The 22,538-nt window shown below is 36.5% G+C and overlaps 1 protein-coding gene across 3 annotated transcripts; it reads right to left on the minus strand.

Annotated features, from left to right (window-relative positions):
• Positions 1-358: 358 nt before the first annotated feature.
• LOC114148496 (uncharacterized) lies at positions 359-22,254 on the minus strand. Of its 3 annotated transcripts, none has more exons than XM_028023820.1 (23): positions 22,079-22,254; positions 19,606-19,680; positions 18,484-18,549; positions 18,275-18,384; positions 17,273-17,503; positions 16,165-16,292; positions 13,956-14,071; positions 11,716-12,022; positions 10,837-10,997; positions 9,018-9,158; positions 8,903-8,936; positions 6,931-7,143; positions 6,370-6,815; positions 5,183-5,310; positions 4,898-5,014; positions 4,652-4,768; positions 3,638-3,739; positions 3,381-3,553; positions 3,228-3,277; positions 3,080-3,123; positions 2,608-2,676; positions 1,696-1,846; positions 359-1,570 (listed from the first exon to the last, which is right to left on the minus strand). In XM_028023820.1, exons 2-23 carry the CDS (start codon positions 19,657-19,659, stop codon positions 1,430-1,432), a joined length of 3,099 nt encoding a protein of 1,032 aa, XP_027879621.1. In that variant the 5' UTR covers positions 19,660-19,680; positions 22,079-22,254; the 3' UTR covers positions 359-1,429. The 3 variants fall into 3 exon arrangements, with proteins under 3 accessions (XP_027879621.1, XP_027879622.1, XP_027879623.1); XM_028023821.1 differs by having other exon boundaries at positions 22,167-22,242; XM_028023822.1 differs by lacking the exon at positions 19,606-19,680.
• Between the last annotated feature and the right edge of the window lie 284 nt (positions 22,255-22,538).

Raw genomic sequence — 22,538 nt, forward strand, 5'->3', positions numbered from 1 at the left:
TGAGTAATGTCGGAGTATGAAAACTTTTGCAAGACAAATGTTTTAGTTAAATGGATGGCACAGTTCAGTAGGCGGATCTTCAAACCAGACGGACTAAATATACCAGAGCATGTAACACTTGACAGATTATTCCAGCAAGCACTACAATGTAAACACGTTTTGGCTAAAGGAAGTTAAAGAATTCAATTTGCCACAGTACAGTGCATGTAAAAAGAAAAGCTCTCAGACACTATTGGGGAATAAAAGTTATCAAAACTTGGAAAAACTATTACGCAATAGAATACTCTTAAATCTGTGGATTTCTTTAAATCTTCACTGGGTTTTGCTCATTTCAAATTAAAAATACCATACAGTCGGATTTAGTTTGTTCAAGAAGCTTTAATGCACAACAGAAACCAACTGCATTCAGGGATTGAGCTAACTGATGTTCATCACACACATTCATCCTAAACAACTAATTCAATTACAGAAGCCGACTTAAAAATATAAATATAAAACAAGAAGCCAGAATGTGGAAAAAATATAAAATAAAATTAGAAGTCATGTCCTACAACAAATTCAAACAGCAGTAAAAGCAGCAAACTGGGGCTAAAGTGATAAGTCTTAAGCATCTCATTAAAAAAAGCAAACTGAACCAATGTCTCTAGGTTGGGATTTTAATGCTTTTAACAATTTTTGACCGCAAGAAAACAAGTTCAACTTCACCAAGTCGTCAATTCTAAAATCTGTACCAAAATATACAGTTTTAACCCTACTGTACAGAGAATGAAGCCAAGCGGTAACTGGGTATAATTTATATCGACTGCATCATTTCATGTGGGACCAGTACTGGTTTTTCCTGTAGACTTGTGCACAGAATAAACGTTTTGCTTCACAGCACAGAGGTGACTGCCGACTGAATCGTTTCCTTCCTATCACGATCCAGAGGTTTAAATCTTGGTAAACAGATGGAATAAACCCATCACAATAATCAGATTATCTTTAACTTGAACAAACCCAACACATGTAAGGTAACAATGGTCAACAAACCAGGTAAACTAAGTCCAACCGCTCAATTTTTCTTCATGAGTTACACTTTAACATTGTCCTGTTTTCACTTTCAAACTAATATTTAAATGCAGCTTCTGTTTAATTCTTCAATACAAATTTTATAAAAGTCACTGAGAATTCGAAAAAAAAAAAAATAGTCAGCAACCTGTTAGGGTTTGCAAATCTTTAGGCCTTAATAGGTTGGATGAACAGACATTTTTGATTTCTACTTACCAAATATTTGAGTTACGGTTATTGGTTTGGTTAAAGACATGGGCTGAAATAATCATGTTCAGAGGAACTTGTTCCAGTTTACACTGAAATAAAATGTCTTTTGCTCATTATGAGCAATGCTCTATAATGACTTCAGGAATGTGATTCGCTGAGCAGCAGAGCTACTTCATGTGTTTTTACTGTCCAGGTTTTGATGCCGGTAAATGTTAAGGATCAGATTTCGGATTTCATCCCGTTTCTTCCGAACCACCTGGCGGGAGAACCATTTTTGCAGCTGCAGAGGTAAATCAAAATGCACCACAGGGTCCTGCAGAACAACAAATCATTTTATGAGCTCACCTTAAAAAAACAAAACAAAAAGCATGACATATTCTTCTCAAGGCATATCAGATTATCCAATAAATTTAAGGGCCATAAACTTAAGCTTTGTACCTTTAAAAAGCACTCAACATATTGAAGGAGATAAAGGCCACAGTCACTGCTGTTATCCTGTAGTGGAACTTGACAATGTGAGCTTTTCATCTGATCTAAACCAAACTCCCTTGATGATCCACGACGAACCTCCCATTCTGACTGCAAATACCTGGAGAGAGCACACACACTTATCAGCTCAACACACAGCAACCAAACCTCCTGGCAAATATCCCTGATAATTGTTTATTGCAGCAATGTAAACCCACACTGGGCTTTTTTCCTAACCCCAAACTTTGATTTTAGAAGATTTACCGTAGGAAACAAAACCATGCTTAGAAGTAGTTGCAGCAAAATATCCTGGGGAGAAAGAGCCCATCTTTTGTTACAATTTCTCTAGATCAGGGATTCCCCACACATCCCTTCTCCAACATCCCTGAGTCAAATGAATGGCTCATTCAGACCTCTGCAGAGCTGGATCACATGCTGATGAAGTTCAGCCATTTTATTCAGGTTTGTGCCCAGATGGTTACAAATGAAAGTAAATTTCATGCCAGATGAAGCACTTCTGTGCCGATCTGATAAAAGACCATGTCAAGGACCCATTATTTAGCATTTTAACAAACTTGACCAGATTTGTTTAAACTGCCTGAGGGTTTAAAACAGTTGCCCAAAGGGTTGGCGGTGCCAGGCAGTGTAGATGAACAAGTCCACACATCACAGAACCTCCACCATAGTGACAGAAAATCTTTTTGACTTACATTGGATGCCTTTGGTGTTTTTATCAAAACTTCAATTTTAGTCTTATTAAAGTGTCAACAATGTTTAGCAAAGTTAAGCTCTTCATGTCCGATTGTAGAACAGAAAAGCTTCCCCTCCCTCCCCCATCTACTCACAAACACCTTCACTGTAGGTTTAAAGTATTAAACTTACTCCCGTAAGAGTTTGCAGATCCGCTCATGGGAAGAAAGTTTGAGAGAATCCATGATGAGAATGCACGGCCTGCAGGAGAAAGACGTGCAAACCTGTGATCGCAGTTCTCATCCAGCTTTTAACTGTGCTTCTTCTTATATATAGTAATACACTAAAGAACAAAATCAAAGTCAACCTGTTCAATAAATCCAAAACAAGCCACTTTTTTAGAACTTTTCTTCATGAAAAATGTTTCCATTGTCCTAATCAGGAGCTAATGTTAGCATAGCAACAAAAGTGTTTAGTACAATACGACATTAGGAACAAAATGCAAAATATTTGATGCAAACAAAATGTGGTTGACATTTACACAAAAAGCCTTGACAGAAAGACCAAACTGGAAAATATTAAACGCATTATAGTTTATAAGTGGATGATAAACTGCTCTTAGGTTTGCATATCAATGTATCGCTGAGGTGGCTGATAAACTCACCTTCTGCAAACGGTCCGTCTCAGACATGTATGTTCTGTGCAACTCTACACCGAAAAGAAAAGACAATATTGGGTAAATTGTGAATTTATTTTTTATTTTTTAGAAATTATAAAACATTTCTGTTGACCAAAATAAAATTAGTTCTTACAACTGGACAAGGAGGCGGTGGGTCTTTGGTCACTTCATCCTGACTGTTTTCTAAAAACAAACAAAAAAATAAATAAATAAAAATCAATTTGGCTTCAGCAGATACTCACTGTCTCATTATTATATTGATCCCATTACAGGTATGCCTGCCTACCTGTCTCTGTTTCCATACCGTCACTGGGGTCTAATCTCACCAGGATTTCTGAATGATTAGTAGAGTCTTTACATTGTTGGGCCTCATCTTGACCCTCCGACTCTCCCACCCAGTCCTTCAGCAGAGGCTCTTCCAGCCCAGGAAAGCAAACAACGACTAAATACCAGTGAGCTCTGGACAGAGAAAAAAGTAAAGCAGCAGGTTACACATTGTACACAAATGGATGTAAAACATGTCTTCATGAGTTATGTGCTTACTCTTGATTAACAGGCACAAACAGGAAGTCCTTCTTAAAGATGTCCACATGTCGGGTCCACGTTTTCACTCGCTGGTGCCGCCTCTGCCTCTGACAACTGAGTCTATATTAAACAGAAGTTATGAAACAGTTCTTATTTATAACAGCTTTGTAAAACAAAATATTTAGACAGCAAAACCAAAAAAATACAATACAAGCTTTAAATCTATAGCAAGAATTGAAACAAAGGCATTTTTGTTATTGCAGCAGCATAATCTTAAATTAAATTATGTAGAAAACCCCAACCTTTATCTTGACTAAATGTATTCAGCAGTGAAAATTAATTACTTACTGGCACAGGTAAAAGTTTGGATATCTTTGTGTCAATAGAGCATCACTTAGTTTTTTCACACAGTTGGGAGCTTACAGAGTCCCATTCCTCTGGACATTCTCTTCAGATCATCTAGAGGCAACTCTTACATCCTCATAAGATAACCTCACAGATTTTCTATTGCACTTAGGTCAGAGAACTGAGATGGCCATGAAAGATGTTCGATTCTATGTCTGGTGAAATATACTGCTCAAAAAAATAAAGGGAACACTTTAAGTGTTAAACACCTGTTTAAGTGTTCCCTTTATTTTTTTGAGCAGTGTATTTCTTGAGTTTTGGTTTTCTAGCAGAGGCCACCAGATTTTTATTCGTAGCATGTATGATGTTTGCCACAAATGTAAATCTTTCTCCATGTAATAATATACCTCATTCCAAACAATGAGGTATATTACCAATTTAAAGCTCCTAGATGATTTAAACAATTTGAAGAAATAATTGCTAAAAAAAAAAAAAAAAAGCTTCAGTTGCATTCAGTTTATAGAAATTGTTGGCCACACATAGAAGTGGGCAACTTCTTACCTTCTTAAAAATAGATACTCCTAAAAGGAGTTCTTAAAATCTTTCAGGGAATTATAATACCTTATGTTTAAATTTTCTAGACATAAGAAGTCTTTTAGTCTAAATATGCAACACTGGTTCCCTTACGAGTCGTTGTTGCCTCCTTCGCTGGCGTTATCCCGGCGCGTCAGCTGCTTGTAGAAAAAGCTGCTGAAGATGTGGGATCGCTCAGAAATAGCAGCAGATGCATTCTGGATAAGGTATCTGTTTAAAACATTTTTTTATATAAATATGTATGTATCTCATGCAATAGCTGATTCAGAAAGTTTTTTTCACCACAAAAAAAAAAAAATAATCACCTGACAGGCCAAACTTTCTAGGTAAATCACTTACTTCAGGTAAAAATCAATGATGACATCGTTGAGGTACTGCCCACTATCAAGGCACTGCAGATCTTCCAATGTCACAGTTATTCCCCCTTTCAACGGCGGTGGAGGAAACTGTATTAATCTATGAATAAAAATAAAGATCAGTAGTTTGCTTTTACAACTTCAGACTACAGAGCTGTAACATCTATATTCATAATCAAATTAACACGCATTACAATTAGAAAGCAGCAGCAGACATACTTGTTTTAACCAGACAACATAAGGATGTAAAGGGAGTGATGTCACTTACCTTTGAGTCAGTCCCCGATGCTTATATTTACTCCATTTGGAGTCAGGTTTACAAAGAGATACACAGTAGGATCCATTTTTTCTATGATGGCAAACTGTGTACACAGGCCTGGCTTCCTCCTTTTTGCTCTGTGGGAGTAAATGTATCTAATTAAAGGTTTTCAAACTTGTGTTTACAACCTTAAGATGACTTTAGGTTGAATTGTTTCAAAATAACAGGTAAAAAAAACCTGACAGCATCATGGAAACATATACCTTTCATTCATTTCAGAAACCTGTAAAACATCCAAATTATTTTCTTTCTGTACATTTTTGGCATCTTAGCACTAACACTTTCATTTTTGTGTAATTTCAGCCATTCAAATACCAAATCTTTTAGCTTGTTTAGGACATGATGGTTACAATTTCTTTTTATACTTTTAATATTGAGCTTTTTAAGCAATGCCTTAAGCGGTAGCAGGAGAAACCCTCAAATTCATTCAACAGTCGCAAAAGAAATTGCAGTAGTGCTCTTCTGTAGAGCCAGATACGCCATCTGGACACCCTGTTGGTGATATGACAGGTTACAAGAATTTCATTAATCTGGTTGAATCTGGTGGACTACAATGAATATTCCCAGGTTTTACTACTTTTCTTTAAAATGAATTGCTAACATTTTAGAATTCATGGTATGATAATACAATCATAAGAGGTGCATTTTACCATAAAATGTTACAAGTATTTGACACTACAAAAGTATTTTCAAGCCAATTTTGTTGGGAATTTTTGACAATTTCATATACAATAACCATTAAAGTCTCACCTCCTTTTTGTAGTGACATAAAGCTGGTACTTAAAGGCTTAAAATATTTGAATGTGTCCAAGTTCTGAGCAGATTTGAAGTTTTCAAGCAAATCTAAAAGTATATCACCTCTGTACAAAACATTTAAGACAAAAAGAAAAGTTGCAGCAAAAACTTAAGCCTCAAAATGTCAAAGCAAAAATTACCAAGTTGAAATATTTTAAAAGGTTAAAATGTGCAAAGAAACATAGCTCAAAACAAATAACCTGCAAACATCTCATATTTCTTCTCAGAAATCATACCATGACTACTTCCTCCTGACCCATACCTAACAGGTGCAATAATCTTCTAAAAATTCAGACTATTTCAAAAAGAAGTGAAGCAAAAAAAAGTTAGAAACTACTTGCATCAGAGGGAGTGTTTGGTTCTTCATCTTCCTGGTCCTCCTTTGGTTCAGCCTCCGTCTCTCCATCTTCTGCCGCCATCTCGAGATCCTGCTCCACATCTTTCTCACAGTTGGTATCCATCCAGATGTGGGCAGTGGGGATTTCGTCCTCGTAATGAGAACTGTCCAGGCCTACACTCACATCAGAATCTGAGCTCTTAATTCCAAGTATGGAGAGCAGATGAGAGTCCACTCCAGTTCTTGTAATTAGCTTAATACTTTCATCCATAGAAAGCACTGGAGCATCTATGTCCAATAAACTGCTCAGTCCAACTCCGTTGTTTGCGATGCTGTTTTCGTGCGTCATTCTGTTGATGCAGTCAATGTCCAACACGGAGCGAAGCAAAGCTCCTTCCATTCCCTCCAAAGGATCTTTGAGAGTCAGCAGTATAAAGGGGCTGGCTTTTCCTGGTAAAATGAAACATTCATTTATCAAATAAATAAAAAAATAACTAAATAAAAATATTAGCGAATATATTGCATGTTTATAATCTAAATTTTTTACATCTCCCTCCCTTCTCACCGGTATCTATGGGTCTATCTTCACTAACACACAGCTGATAAAGTTCCTGGTGTATAGCAGCAGCAGCAGCTTCAGTCACAAAGAACAGCATGACGCCAGGCGGTGAAGGATCCTCGTCTCCAAAGTCGATCTCTCGCGCTTCCAGCTCCTGCTGATCCCAAACGCTGTACCTCCTCAGCTCTTTGCGCTCAAAAGTCAGCTGCTCACCTGTGCCTGAGGACAGGAAGGAATCAGGTCAGATTAATCCATTTTAAATGCAGTTTAAAATTTGAATCACACACAAATACAGTCTTTAGGCTAAACCAAGAAAGAAAAAGAGTTTAATTCTCATCTTTTAGATACAGTATGTCCCAACCTGATCCACATATTAATTTTAAACAATCCCTTTAACTAACACCTGTTGATTTGTTGGCCAGTGACTCGGCATCATGTGACCTGCTTTGCTCAGTCATGGTTGTCAAGGTAGGAAACAGAGCCGTGACGAGAGCAGCTGAAACACTACTCATAAAATTTTATGACGTTCAAAACAAAACACCAAGTTTAAAAGTGGTAAAACATTGTATTCAGTAAGTTTTCCCCAAACTATTTTCTAGAACTACAACAAAATGTCAAGATAATCAATGAGTTATCAAAAAAAAAAAAAAAAAAAAAAAAGTGCCAACTTTAGCCAAGAACTTCACATAGCCAACTCAAGGGAGCGGTGTCAGCAGAAGCAAGAGATGGGTTTGACGTAGACTATAGCTCTATGTGTCAAGTAAGACAAGTTTAAAAATAAATAAGCTTTTTGTGTTTTAGGTGACATGATTTCAGGAGGTAATTTTAGCATTTTAACTTTGCTGACCATGTGTTGGAGATGCATTTTAAGGCAGCAACTCAAAGAAAAACAAAAGGGACAAACTGCAGAGTCCTGACAAACTAGTAAGTTAATTAAGTCTTTTACAGATAAAACTTTAAAGCTACCGAGGTTTCAGGCATATAAATGCCATTTGATTTATTCTCTTTAATAAAATCTTGAGCAGATGCCCAATGTCAAACATCAATGTCTGGGACAAGACGTCCTGATAGGATTGTTCCTCCTCAGTACACAATGCAATTCATTGTCGGAGTTAGACTCCAAGAACTGGCGAAGACAAACCATTTCTAAAATATCAAGTTTCCGTTTTTACTGTTGTAACCTCATTGTATTGCATTTACAAATGCATCAGTAAAAGATGTGCATCTTCACCTTAATATAACCAACACTGAACCGCTAATTATCTGCAGATAACATTTCAATTACCGAGCCTTGCAATTTGACATTGGTTTATAGTTCTTAATTACGAGTGCAGAAACTTGTAAGAAGTATTTGGTGAAATAAAAACAAAACAAGTTGTTTTACTCCTCTTTTTTTTTTTTTTAAATCTGAGACACCAAGCAACCCATGATTCTACATAGAGATGGTAAAACCTCTTGATGTTCAAAAAATAAATAAATAAAATAAAAATTAATGCTTTTAAATGCCAATTCAAGCAGTAACACTGTTGCTTAATTTTACCTATTGGGGGATTTCTGATTGATCCCCTCTCCCCCAAAATAAATGCCTTAAATAGTTAATCATATCAGTGCAATGTCCCTAGATGCATATAAAAACTGATACAATTTTTAAAAAATTTAATAAATTTCATATTCAGCTGAAAGTGATGGTGGGGTCTTAAAAGTTCTAATCCACGAGAACAAATACAATTGACTAAAATAGACCACTAAGATGGGACACAGACAGCTTGACCAGAAGGAGATAAAACAGGTTCCTTTACTGGCAAGGTTGAAACAATTTGGAGCAAAGGTCACAGGTAAGACTGATGAACACAGGCCAATAAAACCAGCTTAAAGGGACACAAACAAAGGAGTCATGGCACAAGTCATGAATTAAGGGAAGAAGTTTGAATGACGAGGAGCAGACCATCAGTCGCATGGATCAAAAAAATACAGTTACCTTTAAGTGGGATGATAATCTTATGTTTCGAAATCTGTGAAGGGAAAGAAAGAAACCGTTAATTTATGAAACAGAAGCTGAATGTAAAAATCTCTCATTATTCCACTAGATTTACCATGAGGCCTCCAGCTGACTTTACTTTGTAACAGCCGCAGTACATGGACAAAAAAGGCACGCTCAAGGAGGAGTAGTCCACCTCACAGGCAGGAGAACCTGGTGCTGAAGATGGATTCTCTTCAATCAGTAGCTGCGAAACCTGAGCAACAACAAAAAAAACAAAGTTATGATCAAATAATTATCACATCCTGATTTACCAGAGGCACAAAGACCTGACTTAGGTTTGCATTTTAACATTGCAGTTTTCCAAAACTACTTTAATTCATTACTTTGGCGCCATCTAGTGGTAAACACACAAATGACAGAAGATCACAATGCACAGTCGATATTGCTTAAAAGCGTATGGTGTTGACGTTACAAAGATTATGGACAAAAATTAAATGTACAATTTTGAGTAAAACACTGATGTCTAATTCATCACCATCAGCTCTTTAGAGAGACATTTTTTATGATGTGAATAAACAGCTATGATTTTAAAGGAACTGGGACTTTAATATTTCAGACAGTATTTTGCAAACATGTTTGAAGATTGAAGATGCAATCAGTCTAAATTCTTTATGCACCAAAATGTCTTGATTGACTTTAATCAGTGATTAGCAGGTCCAATATTACATCAGTCCAATTTCTCATATTTGAGCTTCCCTAAGTTACTTTTCTGTAGTTTGGAAAATTAACCTGTAAAAATAATACCTCACTTTCTAAGAAAAATTATACAAAAATCTGAAATTAGATTAAATTTTATAATAAAGAGGCAAGCACACAGATGTGCTTATAAAAATGTCTATAATCCAGTTTTAAATTTATGTATTCATCTTCAGTCAGTTTAAGAGCTGAACTCTCACTTTGCTCAACCATTTACAGCTTTTGTGTCCATGTTAGCGTCAGGATTTGACACCATCGTTCGTCACACACAGAGAAACATATCCATCTATGTACCGCCACGATGCGCTCTGCCACTCGTTTGTTAAGACCTGGAGGATATGAAATGTATTTATCGGATCGTCCACAAAGCTACACTTGAGTTAAGCATCAACTACAGTACAGCAGTGTTCAGTCTATCGGCTCACCTGTATAAATATACCGGCCGCGCTCATCTCCGCCGTTTGCTCTGGACCAGCAGCTCCGGGTGGAGAAAGGCTGCTGTACTCCAGGCATCGCGCCAGTCAATTTAAGGATGCTTTTTGCTGCCCCGAAAACGATAAAAACCCGGCCATAATAATGACCCGGGCGGAACACCGTGCGCTAAATTATAAAACATGATTTAACGAAGCTTCAAGGCAGATTATTTTTCCTCGAGGAATTTTAATAAACGAGGTACTCCAGTCATTCAAGGAATTGTGACGACCTTAGTTCAGTCCATTTGAGGAGGGGAATTTTGCAATGCAATCAAGCCCCTGTGGCACTATACAGACAATCCAGATCAACCATAAAATAAAAAAAATTAAAATGCTATGGACAGATAAGTTCCTCATTTCTTCAGATGTTAAGAGATGGAAAACTTCAGTGGGACAATCGGAAATGTTGTTGCTTACCTCCTGGCTAAAGACAATTGTTTTATGACACAATCACAGCCTCAAAATATCAAGATTGTGTTAAAAAAAAAAAATCCGATATGTATATAAATATCTCCACGATCCTCCTTAGGTCAGATACAACTTCTTTTGATTCAAGTTGTAAAGTCTTTAAAAAAAAATTGCAAAATCATCTTAAGCTGTACATTAACTTAGCTCAGTTAACAGACCTGCCCGGTGTCAACAACATGAAGTTTCCTTCATGTACAGAGGAAGCATGGGCTGAATAAAAACTGCTGCACCAACCTGCATGTCCTCTGCGTCTAAAGCCTTCTCCTGCTGGGACGCAGCTTCCTTAGAGGAGTTTCTATATACAACTGCGTCGACCTGAGAGGCCATTTCTCCGACCAATTTGCTTCGACATTTAGAATCGTCATTGTTCTCTTCGTCATCACTGGACAACACAACTGAAATGGGGGGGAAAATTGTAATTAATTTCCTTAGGGCTTCTACTACTTTACTCATCTACAAGTTAAAATTGAACACATAAAAGCCCTTATTTGAAATGGCATCTTGGGAAAATGAGCTGTAATGCAGTCAGAAGCTTGTAATCAGAGGCTGGATGCAGAAATAAAACAGCAGATTGAAGTAAACAGAAGAGGTTAAAATGTTAACAGAAGGAAACATTTCAGGTTACTGCCTTTAGAAAGCTTAAATATATTTAACCTTTTATTCAAAACCAATACTTTTGTCCAGATTACTTTAAAAAGTCAGTCGATAGTTGGCATCTACGGTAATCTGACTTCTCATCCACACATCCATCCTTAAGTCTTACAAATACAAGCCGTTTATGCTTAGAAAGTTTGGTCCAAATGCCACTCAATACCTGGTGCTGTAATGACTAAAATAAACAGTGCAAAAAAAAAAAAGCTAACAAGTTCTGAGAATCATCTATATCAGGGGTGCCCAAAGTCGGTCCTCGGGGGCCGACATCCTGCATGTTTTAGTTCTCTCCCTTGTTTAACACACCTGGATCAAATGATGGCTCATTAGAGGCCCAAGAAGAACATTGACTTGCTGAAATGGTTGTTACTACCACCAGGGAGAGAACTAAAACATGCAGGATGCCGGCCCTCAAGGACCGACTTTGGGCACCCCTGATCTAGAACATATTTGCTTACTCACTGGGATCAGACGTGCTGGTCTCAGTTGCGGCCAATAGGCTTAGCTTATTGCTGAAAAGGATGCCTTCAGGGATGACTGGAACCAGGGGCTCCAACACATCTTCTCCCCCAACAGTGAACTGCACAATACAACGGTCTATATTCTCTAGATCTACGTCGTCCTCGCTGTCTTCCCAATGACCAACAGACATTGGGATCTGTTCTCCATCTTTTCCTGCTTCTTCGGTTTGAAAAAGCACGATGTCACACTGACGTTTAGGGCTGCTCGTCCCATTACACTGCAGGCCGGGATCCTTCCTTTTACGCTTCTGTAAGAGATTAAAGACTTATTCAATTTTAACAATGAGGACTATTTAAAAAGAAATAAAGAAACACTTTAATAAACCGTTTCACCTATAAAATAATAGAGACATTATATAAAATTACACGCTCAACATTTTCTGGCACGAACAGCAAATGACGCAAAGAAGAATTGTTCTAATAAAAATAAAAATCTAAAACTTGTTTATAAACTTGTCTACATTTTAGAACAGAGGTCAACAAATTCTTCACACTAACTAAATAAAGTTAAAAATTAACTTGAAGAAAGTTCACAAAAAATACTAAAAGAGCATCAAAAAATTAAAACAGGAATTAATGATTAACATGCAGAGGCTAAAAAAATAAATACAAGGTCTGATCACCCAAGCTTCAATGTTTGCATTAGTGTAAGCTGTAGGATGTAGAACCTGCAAAGCAAACCTGAACCCTGTGGCCTATAGGTTTATAAACATCTGATGGATAACGTGGGAGTCAAGTCACGCAAAATATTAAAAAAAATAAATCTATAATAAATCTGAATTAACTGCATTAAAAAAGGAATGTATTGCCATGTTTTTCTCCCAAAATATACCACAGAAAGAACACATCAGGTACAAATAAGCCCAAGATCTGATCCCTGCGAAACACCAAAAAAAAGAAAGTATTGGAGGATAGCGAGACCTGATGCAGTCAGGAGAAAAGTACAAATATGTCAGAAAATCAGGACTGAACCATTTGAATGAAGTCTTTAGTGCCCTTTATAAACTGTTAAATGTTCAGATTCAGTGCCATTAAAGGGTTTAAAGATCAGTCTGGAAAATCTTGACGTATTAGGTTAGAGTAAGAAAATTATTTCCATAATGAAAAGAACAGGAATTTAGATCTGACTGGAAGGTCTGAAGCTTCCACATTAGCTGTATTGCAACGGTTGCTCAACTCCAAGTTTAGAAGTAGCTCACAACACCGCAGTCTAAAAGTGTGTTAACATTTATTTGGACAGATAGTCCAGTAGTCTCTCAGATTTGGCAAGGTGATGGGGGAATATCAATTAAGAGCCAGGTAGAAGAGTTTATATGACCAACAACTAACTTAGCTGAAACTGCTTGAAAACAGTGGAAAATATGACAACAATTTGTGGGCTGTCTGTAGCTGTTTTTAGAAAAGAAATTAATTACAAATATTTTGATTTTCCCCACCAATAATTTCCTAATATGTATGCCCGTCTTGGATTAGCAGGACTCTCTTTGCACTTGTTTTCCGCTTGCCATCAGACCTGCTGGCAGCACAAGACGTGTTAAAACACACCACGGTTCAGGTGGTTTTAAGAGGTAACCCGTGTCCAGGATGCTTTTGCCAAGAGGCATAAAAGCAGTATATCATTTCTTCTGTATTAACAACATGAACTTTGCTCATGTTGTTTTATGGCAGCAGTGAAGTAAATGGCAGCTTTTATACTCTCACATGGCAGAGAGAGCTCAAACAGAGCCATGTTGTGATCAGTATGACAAATGTTAGGTTGAGCACACACTGATCAAGTGTGGGTCCATGGATAGAGGTGAGAGCTTTCAAATATTTAACATCCAGACATCATAAATAAAACATTGTACTGGACAGTTGATAAACAAAAAAATAGCATGAATGGTATGAAAACATTCTGTGAGGCCTTAGACATGAGGGTAACATCCAAAGCTGGCAGCAGAAAATTTGCCTAAGGTTCACAAGTGTGGTTTCTATTAGCTAATTAAGCCAGAGGTTCTAATACATTTAGTTTCCACCAGAATAATACCACAGGCAGAGATCTCAGTAAGCACAGACTCAACCAAACAACCTTGTTTGTCATATGGAGCCAAAACATTGGGAACAGCTAGCTTAAACTGGGACTGACTTGATGAGAGCCTTGTATAAGTGGTTTTATTTTCAGTATTAAAAACTTGTACATACCAAACTGTGCTGCATATCTTCTGGTCCAGTCAAGTTGTCTATCGTGAAATCTGCAGAAGTCTCCTCAGAGGCTGATATATCCCCAGCTGGCTCCCAGCTCAGTGACAACCCACAGTCTGCATGAGAGACAGAAACGCAATCATCTAAGGTGGAACATAAAAATAACATGTCTGATCATTCAAAATAAATAAATAAATAAAAGATTTGGCTGAAGTCAAGTTAAACATACACATGGTTTTGTGGTCCAATGTCATTTGTAGCAGCAGGTAATTGGTGCTGATTGGACCAGAAAACACCTGGATCTCGTCTTCTGACAGGATGATATGCCCCAGCTCCTCCTGGGACTTGGCCCACCTCTTCCTCCTTGTCAGCATTTGTTTTGTTTTTTTTCTGATTTTATTTAAAAGATTTAGCTTTAAGTAGATCCAGTGTGCAGCTTCTCTCATTAGTTACAGTTTTTGAACCAAATCAAAACAAAAATTTTGATGGTTTGTTTCAAAGATCTTTGTAGTCCAGCAGTTTTTCATTTTAACTGGATGACTAGATTTACCGTCCACTTTATTAGGTACACCAGTTTAATTGATTTTTGTATTATTTATGTGTTTATCTCCTTTGAATTCAGCCTGTAGACGTGGTGACAGCGACTTGCTGGAGTTTAACTTTGTGACTTTGGACACTCCTGATTCACACACACTCACAAAATTGGAACGATAGAGTGGAAAACCGTTGCCTGGTCTTATGAGTCTTGAATTTTGCTCAAAGATTCAAATGATAGAGTCAGAATTTGGAATAAACAACAATTCAGACTGGTAGTGTTGGTATAGTCGTGCAAGGGATAAATAATTGGCACACATTGCTGAAAGCAGTACAAGAATTTGATGCTGTGAACTATGTAACCCTCTGTGGGAGACAGCCTTTTAGGTAAAAAAAGGCATGCAATTAATCTGCATTATATAATATTAGCATGTTAAACTTATCAGATTAATTGCATGCATTAACCTTGACAGTCCTACTCTAGACCCAAACCAGGTCCAGATAATTGATGTTCTTGCACCTGCCTTTTTAACGAGGTCTTCCCTTTTGCTTCCCTTTCAATAATTTTATCTGAACACGTGTTTTCACTGTGCTGCTCAGCGCCATTAAGGGTTAGCTGCACCAACAAACATGGAATATTTGCAAAACATTTGCATCCTACCCACATGAAGCCAGTGGGGACAACTTTGTGTTTTCCTGATATCTCTTCTCTCGCGCTCTTTGTTACAAAGACATACTAAATGAAGCTACTACTTCTTTCTGTTTCTGTGAAAGAGCCAGAAAAAGGGACAGAAATATGCACTATAGTGGAAAATTTTACAACAATCAAACGTTTTATGACTGTGTTAACCTTATGGTTAGTTTTCTTCTTACAACTTTGTCTGGAAAAGGCTTGATGTTGGTCTCTTTCAGTTACTCACTGTTTTGTAAATATGTTTGCATTTCTTCTGCCCTTTAATAAAAAACAACACATTGTCCCCTGCGTTGCAGTTTTCTGTTCTATTCTTACACAAAATGCTTAATAAACCTGACAATGATTTTCACCTTTAACTGCTTGGATATAAACAAAACCCATAAAACTAGAGGCATCAAATCCAAACTTACTCATAAACCCAGAGGATGCTCATTATAACATAGTTAACATGCCAGTGGAAATATGCAAAAAGCTACTCAGCAATTATAAGAAGGTGTTTTATTTTTGGAGCCAATAAAGATGATTTAATTGATTATTGGAAAGGATATAAACAATTTTAAACAGGTTATTTTTTTAACCTGTTTAAAAAATAACAGGTTAAAAATACTATATATTTGAAATGTATAGTATTTCAAATTTGATGCTCCTTTAATATCTTATTTTGTCAGAACAAAATCTTCCTGGAAGTAAAATATCCTTTGACATCTGTAATTTTGTTCAGGTTTCACATTTCACAGTTCATATAGACAGCTTAAATGATCCACCTTTTTGAAATTAGAAAAAGCTTCAATATTGAAAAGCTCATTAGCCCACTAAGTGGTTTTTATAGCCCAGCATACCGTGAGAAAGTGAGTTTCTCTTGTTAAGAATTTATTTAGTCAAGAATCAACAAGGAAGGGTAGGGAATTTTAAAGGCTACACTTCACAATGACAATTTGAAATCTATACACTGTTAACATAACACAGATAATGTAAGCCCACCTACGACCTCCGCAAACGTCTCGTCTTTCTCTTCATTGATTTTTCCGATTATCACTTCTTTGATATCTTGGTTTTCTTCATTGGCTTCCTCTTCAGTGTTCTGTGGTTTTCTGTTTCTAGTTGTTGGTCTATAAAGATAAAATATCCAGAATTATCCTCAGCACATTTTATCCACCACATTACAATCAAAGTCAATTTAAAAGTTACCACAAACTTGTGAGTAAATAAAAAACTGAACCAGTTTAGGGAATAAAGACTAATTTCCACTTTTTTTGTCCATTTTTTTTTAGAATCTCAAAACTCAAATCCTTATTATTTTCTTTTTGTTGTTGTTTCCATACATTTTGTACCAAATGGTGGAATAAACTGCTTTGAAACAAGTGTGTTGTGGGAAAACTCCATTCTACCCATGCTTAGTGTAGACCAAACATGGAATGATCTTAAAACAAAAATATTTACTCAGGGAACAAATACAAACTTGACCTTTCCCTATGAAACATCATGATCCTGCTGAACATCCGCATTAACTAAACAAAACAGAGAAGAAACGAAACAATTTGAGTTGTTTCAAACAGCAGATGTCAGCCATGGGGCATTTCACACAGATCATGTGTCAGTTCTCACCCACAGTGAAAACGGAGGATTTTATGAAGATTTTTTTTACCTTAAATAAATGGCATCAAGCAGCACATGATTGATTAGAGTTATATCTGGTTTGATCAGGTTTCATTTAGTCAAGTGGTCCAAACAGGAATCAAAACCAAAATCAATAATATATGGGGTGTAATATTAAATATTTAACAATAAATACAGACTTATATTAGACTATACATCACATTTTTTTAATGATTATTTGTCTCTACAATTCACTCAAAATATTTAAATTCCAAAAGTATAAATTATTAAGTTCATGGGTATGATTTTTTTTTTCAGAAGAACAAAGAGGAAGAAAGTTATTAAAAAATGGTAACGTGTGAAAATGAATTGATGAATATGTGGACTAACACTGAGCCGCATAAAGCCAACAATCTTTTAACAGAATGTGATTCTTCCCCTCGAACCGAAGTTAGAAACATTTCAGGTAATAATTTTTAAAACATAAGCCTACCTTTGAGAGGTGGAGGTTCTCCGTTTGCCTTTAGGGGTTACATTCTTGCTATTGTCATCCGACTGATTGGGCCTAGTTTCTCTGTAGGGGACATCTTCCTCTTTGCGCCAGCCATTATCCTTTTGAGAACTGGACCACCGTGTATTGTTTTTACTCATTTTTATCCTCTCTATATAATCCTTACCCAATTCTGTCTTTAAGACATCTCTTAGGATAAGACGTGGCTTCCTCCTAAAGGACACAGAAGTTAATTGTTTTCCTAAAACTTTCACATTCAACATTGTGGCTCGTCAACATTTTCAAGCTTAAGCTCAACTTTACGGCAGATAGAACCTTATTTGTGCCGGCTAAAAGGACAGGGAGGGGCTGAGAAATGCAGATTAGACATGTGGGTTGTCATGATAACATGGCATTGAAGTCATGTTGTTTACAAACAATGTTTCCTTCAACTAATCCAGTGCTTCTCAATTCCAGTCCTCAGGCCCCTCCTGCTCTGCATGTTTTAGATGTGCCTCTATTCCAGAACAGCTGATTCAAATGATTGCATGACCATCAAGTGCTGCAGAAACCTGTTGATCACCCATATATTCAATCCAGGTGTGTAGCAGAAGGGAAACACCTAAAACATGCAGGGCAGGAGGACCTGAGGACCGGAATTGAGAAACGCTGAACTAATCCAACTTAAAGTTGAAAATAATTATCCAATATTTTATTTATTTTCTAACTTGAAAAGGCAATGATCGATTAACCAAAATACGATTATTAGAATATATATAGTGCCTTGCTTAAAATAAGAAAAACTCCTTGAACTTTTTCATGCAAACCAAAATCTTCCATCTCATCTGAACAGAGAACCTTTCTTCTTTTTTGTTCGTGGCTTGTGTCAAACTTGTGTTAAAATTAACTATATTAAGTATACAACAGGGAAATCTTTCAGAGTAGGCATTTCCAATTTTCCTTTAAAATAAATCAACCATAATATTACTTGTGCAGCTTGTTTACCTCAGAATATCCGAACATTTTAAAATGGTGTGATCGAACATCTTGGCCCCTTTTCTGTGACTTGAATTACAAGAATTTAATTTACAATCAGAAAATGCAGTCCAGGGGACCTGTTAAGAGGAGAAGAAAAAAATATAGGAAAATATTCCTGACCACTATCAATAATGAAATATGTTGAAGTGGTCGGAGAAATCACAGCGTTGTTGTACCTGTGCTTCTAACTTCCCGCACTCTGATGACAGGCACGCCACGGATATTTTCAGGGGGTTTTCCATCTGAAATACAGACAGTGATTAGTTAAGAAAGTTTTATTTAAGTAATCACATGCGAAAGCAAAGTTAAAAAGTGTTTTAATAATAAAAAAAGGCAGAAAAATATAGGTAAAAAAACCCGAATATGTATAAAGATAAAAATGCGACTGAAAAAAACAGTTCACCTCAAGCGGCAACATGACGACGTAAAGAGCAAATATGCAACACGTACAAACAACGGAGATGACAAATTAGATGAAGGTCCAGTCACAACAGCAGCGGACAGATGAGCCATCATCATCCTCATCCATTCCTGATAAGGATGATGATGACATACAAATACTGCTTAATTTGATTTTCAAGACAGATTGTCTGTTTTCTACATTTTCTAATTTTTGTCTCATGTTGGAAGGATTAGCTGCCTCCATGTGAAGCCCAAACTAATTATTTTCTACATACTGTTTTAAATTATGAGGGTTTTTTGTGACAATATAGTGAAATTTTTCATTAAAATATTCAAAGCAAAGTTAAGAAAACAACAATATAAGCAATTAAAAAATATTCTGCAAATCAAAGTTTCCTGTATTTTTATTTGTAGATGTAATATAAAGATTTTTTTCTTTAGAGTTGTCCTCTGACTGAACTTATTTTCAATTACTTACAATCCAGTCTCATATTCGATATGGGTTTTTTTCTGAATATACAGAGCTTTAGCTTTTGATATGTAAATACATAAATAACAGCTTAATTCTATTAATTATACTTAATTTTGTCATACTGGAGATATACAGTTCTAGCTTTAAGAGCAAAAATCTTTCCATGTTTTATTTTGAAGAATGTAATGTTTTTAAGCTTTTTTTTCCCAAACAGCACACTGACAAATCTAACCAGATGACAGAAATAATACTGCAATTGACTTTGTAAAGATACAAACTGTGAGTAGGATTGGTTATTTACATAGAACTACAATAAGACAATCACAGCCACATAGCAGGCCAGCAGGACATTCTGGCTCAGATACACGGACAAGGTAACATGCAACTAAATAAACTGAAAATCAAGAACTAATTTAACAAATACCAGCTTCTCCTTGTCAACAAACGGAATAGTTAAGGCTCTTCTTCGCTCCATCATCGTTCAAGATTTCATAAGGCACTGCAAGACACACGTAAAGGACATAATAAATAAGTCTGTCCTCTGGCAAACATAGAATAGTATAATTAGATATGCAGTGATTGTCAATATGATCAAAATCAGATTTGTGGGTTTTTTTTGTTTTTTACTTTGGTAGCTTTGCCAGTGATCTGATTAAGTAAATAACTAACTAGCTCACCCTCAAAGAAAAAAGATACATGAAGACATAATAAAAAGTTCAAAGAGAGAATAAGGGTTTGAGGTGGAGAATTGGAGAACATTTATTTTCTATGCAGATATTTACTCTGTTCAAGTCGATTTATATTAAACAATCTGCAGGTGATATGGTTAAGTCCATGCTATAACTTGCAAGAAAAGAGTGAATATAAATGAAGATGTAGTAGTTAAACTTATAACAGTCAAGCTGTAATCTGACTTGAGAACAGATGCAATAAAATACATAATTGTTTACCAATCTAATCCATGCCAAAGATATTCAGATTTTGTTTCTTAATTATGTTTGACTGTTGCAGTTTCTTTAAATCAGTGCTTCTCAATTCCAGTCCTCAGGCCCCCTGCTCTGCATGTTTTAGATGTGCCTCTATTCCAGAACAGCTGATTCAAATGATTGCATGACCATCAAGTGCTGCAGAAACCTGTTGATCACCCATAGATTCAATCCAGGTGTGTAGCAGAAGGGAAACACCTAAAACATGTAGGGCAGGGGGGCCTGAGGACCGGAATTGAGAAACACTGCTTTAAATGCAAGTCTTGTGACTTATCCAGTGCAATTTTAATATTAAATACAATTAATTATGCCAAGTAATCATAAATTTCTGAATGTAAGTGACAGAATATCTTCTTTATGTGTGTTTGAACAAATGCCTTAATTAAACATCCTGGACGGTATTATTTATACATTTCTAGAGAGAAAGTTTTGTAACTACAAGTTTTCTCTGTGTAGGCACTTTATTTCTATGTTCTACTATGAAAACTAGATAAACACAAATATGTAGACATGTACTGATCAGTTTTTTTTCTCTTCAGGATAAAGATTTCTAGTTTTCTTTAGGATCTGACCAGTCAATCCTGATATTGACTAGCTCAAATTATTTTTTTCCAAAGGACTACAAGACATGAAATAGAAAGATAATTTCCCCAGTCTTTTTTTTGCTTTGTTTGTTTTTTGGGGGGTTTTTTTTGGAAAAACAATTGCTAGCTTTAAAGGGTCTAAATTTTATCTGAAGGTCAGGTGCATCTTCTGTGAACAATTGGTTATTTCTCATCTGGATTAGACAAAGATGCTACTCCTTTTAAACAATAATACTCTAACCTGGATTTAAAGGAGCGGTGTTATGTATTTTCTAGGCATATAGTGCAATTTTGGGAGTCGCTCACACTATCACAGAGATAAATCCAACTTCAGAGGGTGTTCCAGTTGATTTTTCCAACTGGGAAGTCAGAAGTTTGTACTTCTGACTTCAACTCGAACGCAGAATTTAGATCTATGATGGAGCTCAGCTTTGGGTAAATATGAGCAATCGGTGAGGCACCCCCCGACTGGATGCCACACAGAAGTCCAGGATTTCTCAAACATGCATGAAAGAGTCAATACAACACTCTGGCGAGGTCTTTCATGAGGGAAGGACATTATAACATGGTACAGACTAAAAAAAGATGATTTAGCATAAGATAAAGAGGAAGTTCCTCTTTTTTTCTTCAGTTAAAGTCCAGTGTAAATTGATCTCATTCTGAAAAAAGGATATAACAGATTGACACTGTTGCCTCAACATGAAATTGTAATATATTATATCTTAACCAGATCTTCTCAGTGATGTAAAACAAGGCCTATGAAAGGTTCTTAGTTCTTCATTTTATGTAGGCCTGGTTTTATGGCTGAAGACACTTATGCTTGATTTAGAAAAATACGGAAATTATGCTACCCTCTACTTCTCTTGAGATTACACTGGACAAATAACATGAAAGTAAACAACTTTAGTAAAGAAGGGGATGATGAAAACCTATGTGATGAATACAAAAATGTAAAACACTGCTAAGCCTAGGACGGGAATAGATGGGAAACCATCAAAAGCAATAAAATTGATCTGAAATGACCAGCTTGCTTGACATCTCATGGTATGAAAATTAGCCAGGAAAGTCAATGTTCCTTTTGTCATTGGAGCCCATGTTTGTGTTGCACAGTTAACACGTGTGTCACATTTTTGAAAAACCGTCCGTCCGTGTTAAAGTCCTGCACACGTTCGCAGCCATTACGTGATGTGCTTTATAGTTTATTTTCTACACAACTAAACTACAGAAAGTGTATTTTTTTCTTCGAAGCTAAAACTAGCAGACGTAGCTTGCCGCGTTCATGCTAAATGTTGTCCACGCTGCTAACTGCAGTAGAGACAAAACTTACCCTGCAGGCCAGGGCCTCCTCTGATAGTCTTTCTTTATATCAGTAGAATAGAGAGAAAAGCTTTTTCAACAGTGTTTTCCTGTCGCACCTTCCTTGAAAAGACGACACACATCCTCTCCAAAGGGCTAGACTCTGCACTCAACAGGCGCTTCTGGTTACTGCAGCAACATCCGGTGAACGGAGGAAGTGCACCCAGAAAAATATTCCGAAAAGGTTTGTGTCCAGAAAACAAAACTATTTGCCAGCCCATAATATTAATAATAGTAAGAAAAAGAATGAATTAATGAATGAATTAACCTAAATAAAATAGTTATCAGTGGCGTTAAGTCGCTCCAGAAAGTCGAACTGAGTCGGGGGGTCAAAGACCAGACATATAAATTTGGTGTCCAAAGAAAGCTATACTGGCCCCTCCTGGCCATACAGTGGTATTTCATACGATAAGGTTTTTAAAAAGAAAGAA

The sequence above is a fragment of the Xiphophorus couchianus genome, chromosome 7 (genome assembly GCF_001444195.1).
Source record: "Xiphophorus couchianus chromosome 7, X_couchianus-1.0, whole genome shotgun sequence".
NCBI classification, from domain to species: Eukaryota; Metazoa; Chordata; class Actinopteri; order Cyprinodontiformes; family Poeciliidae; genus Xiphophorus; species Xiphophorus couchianus.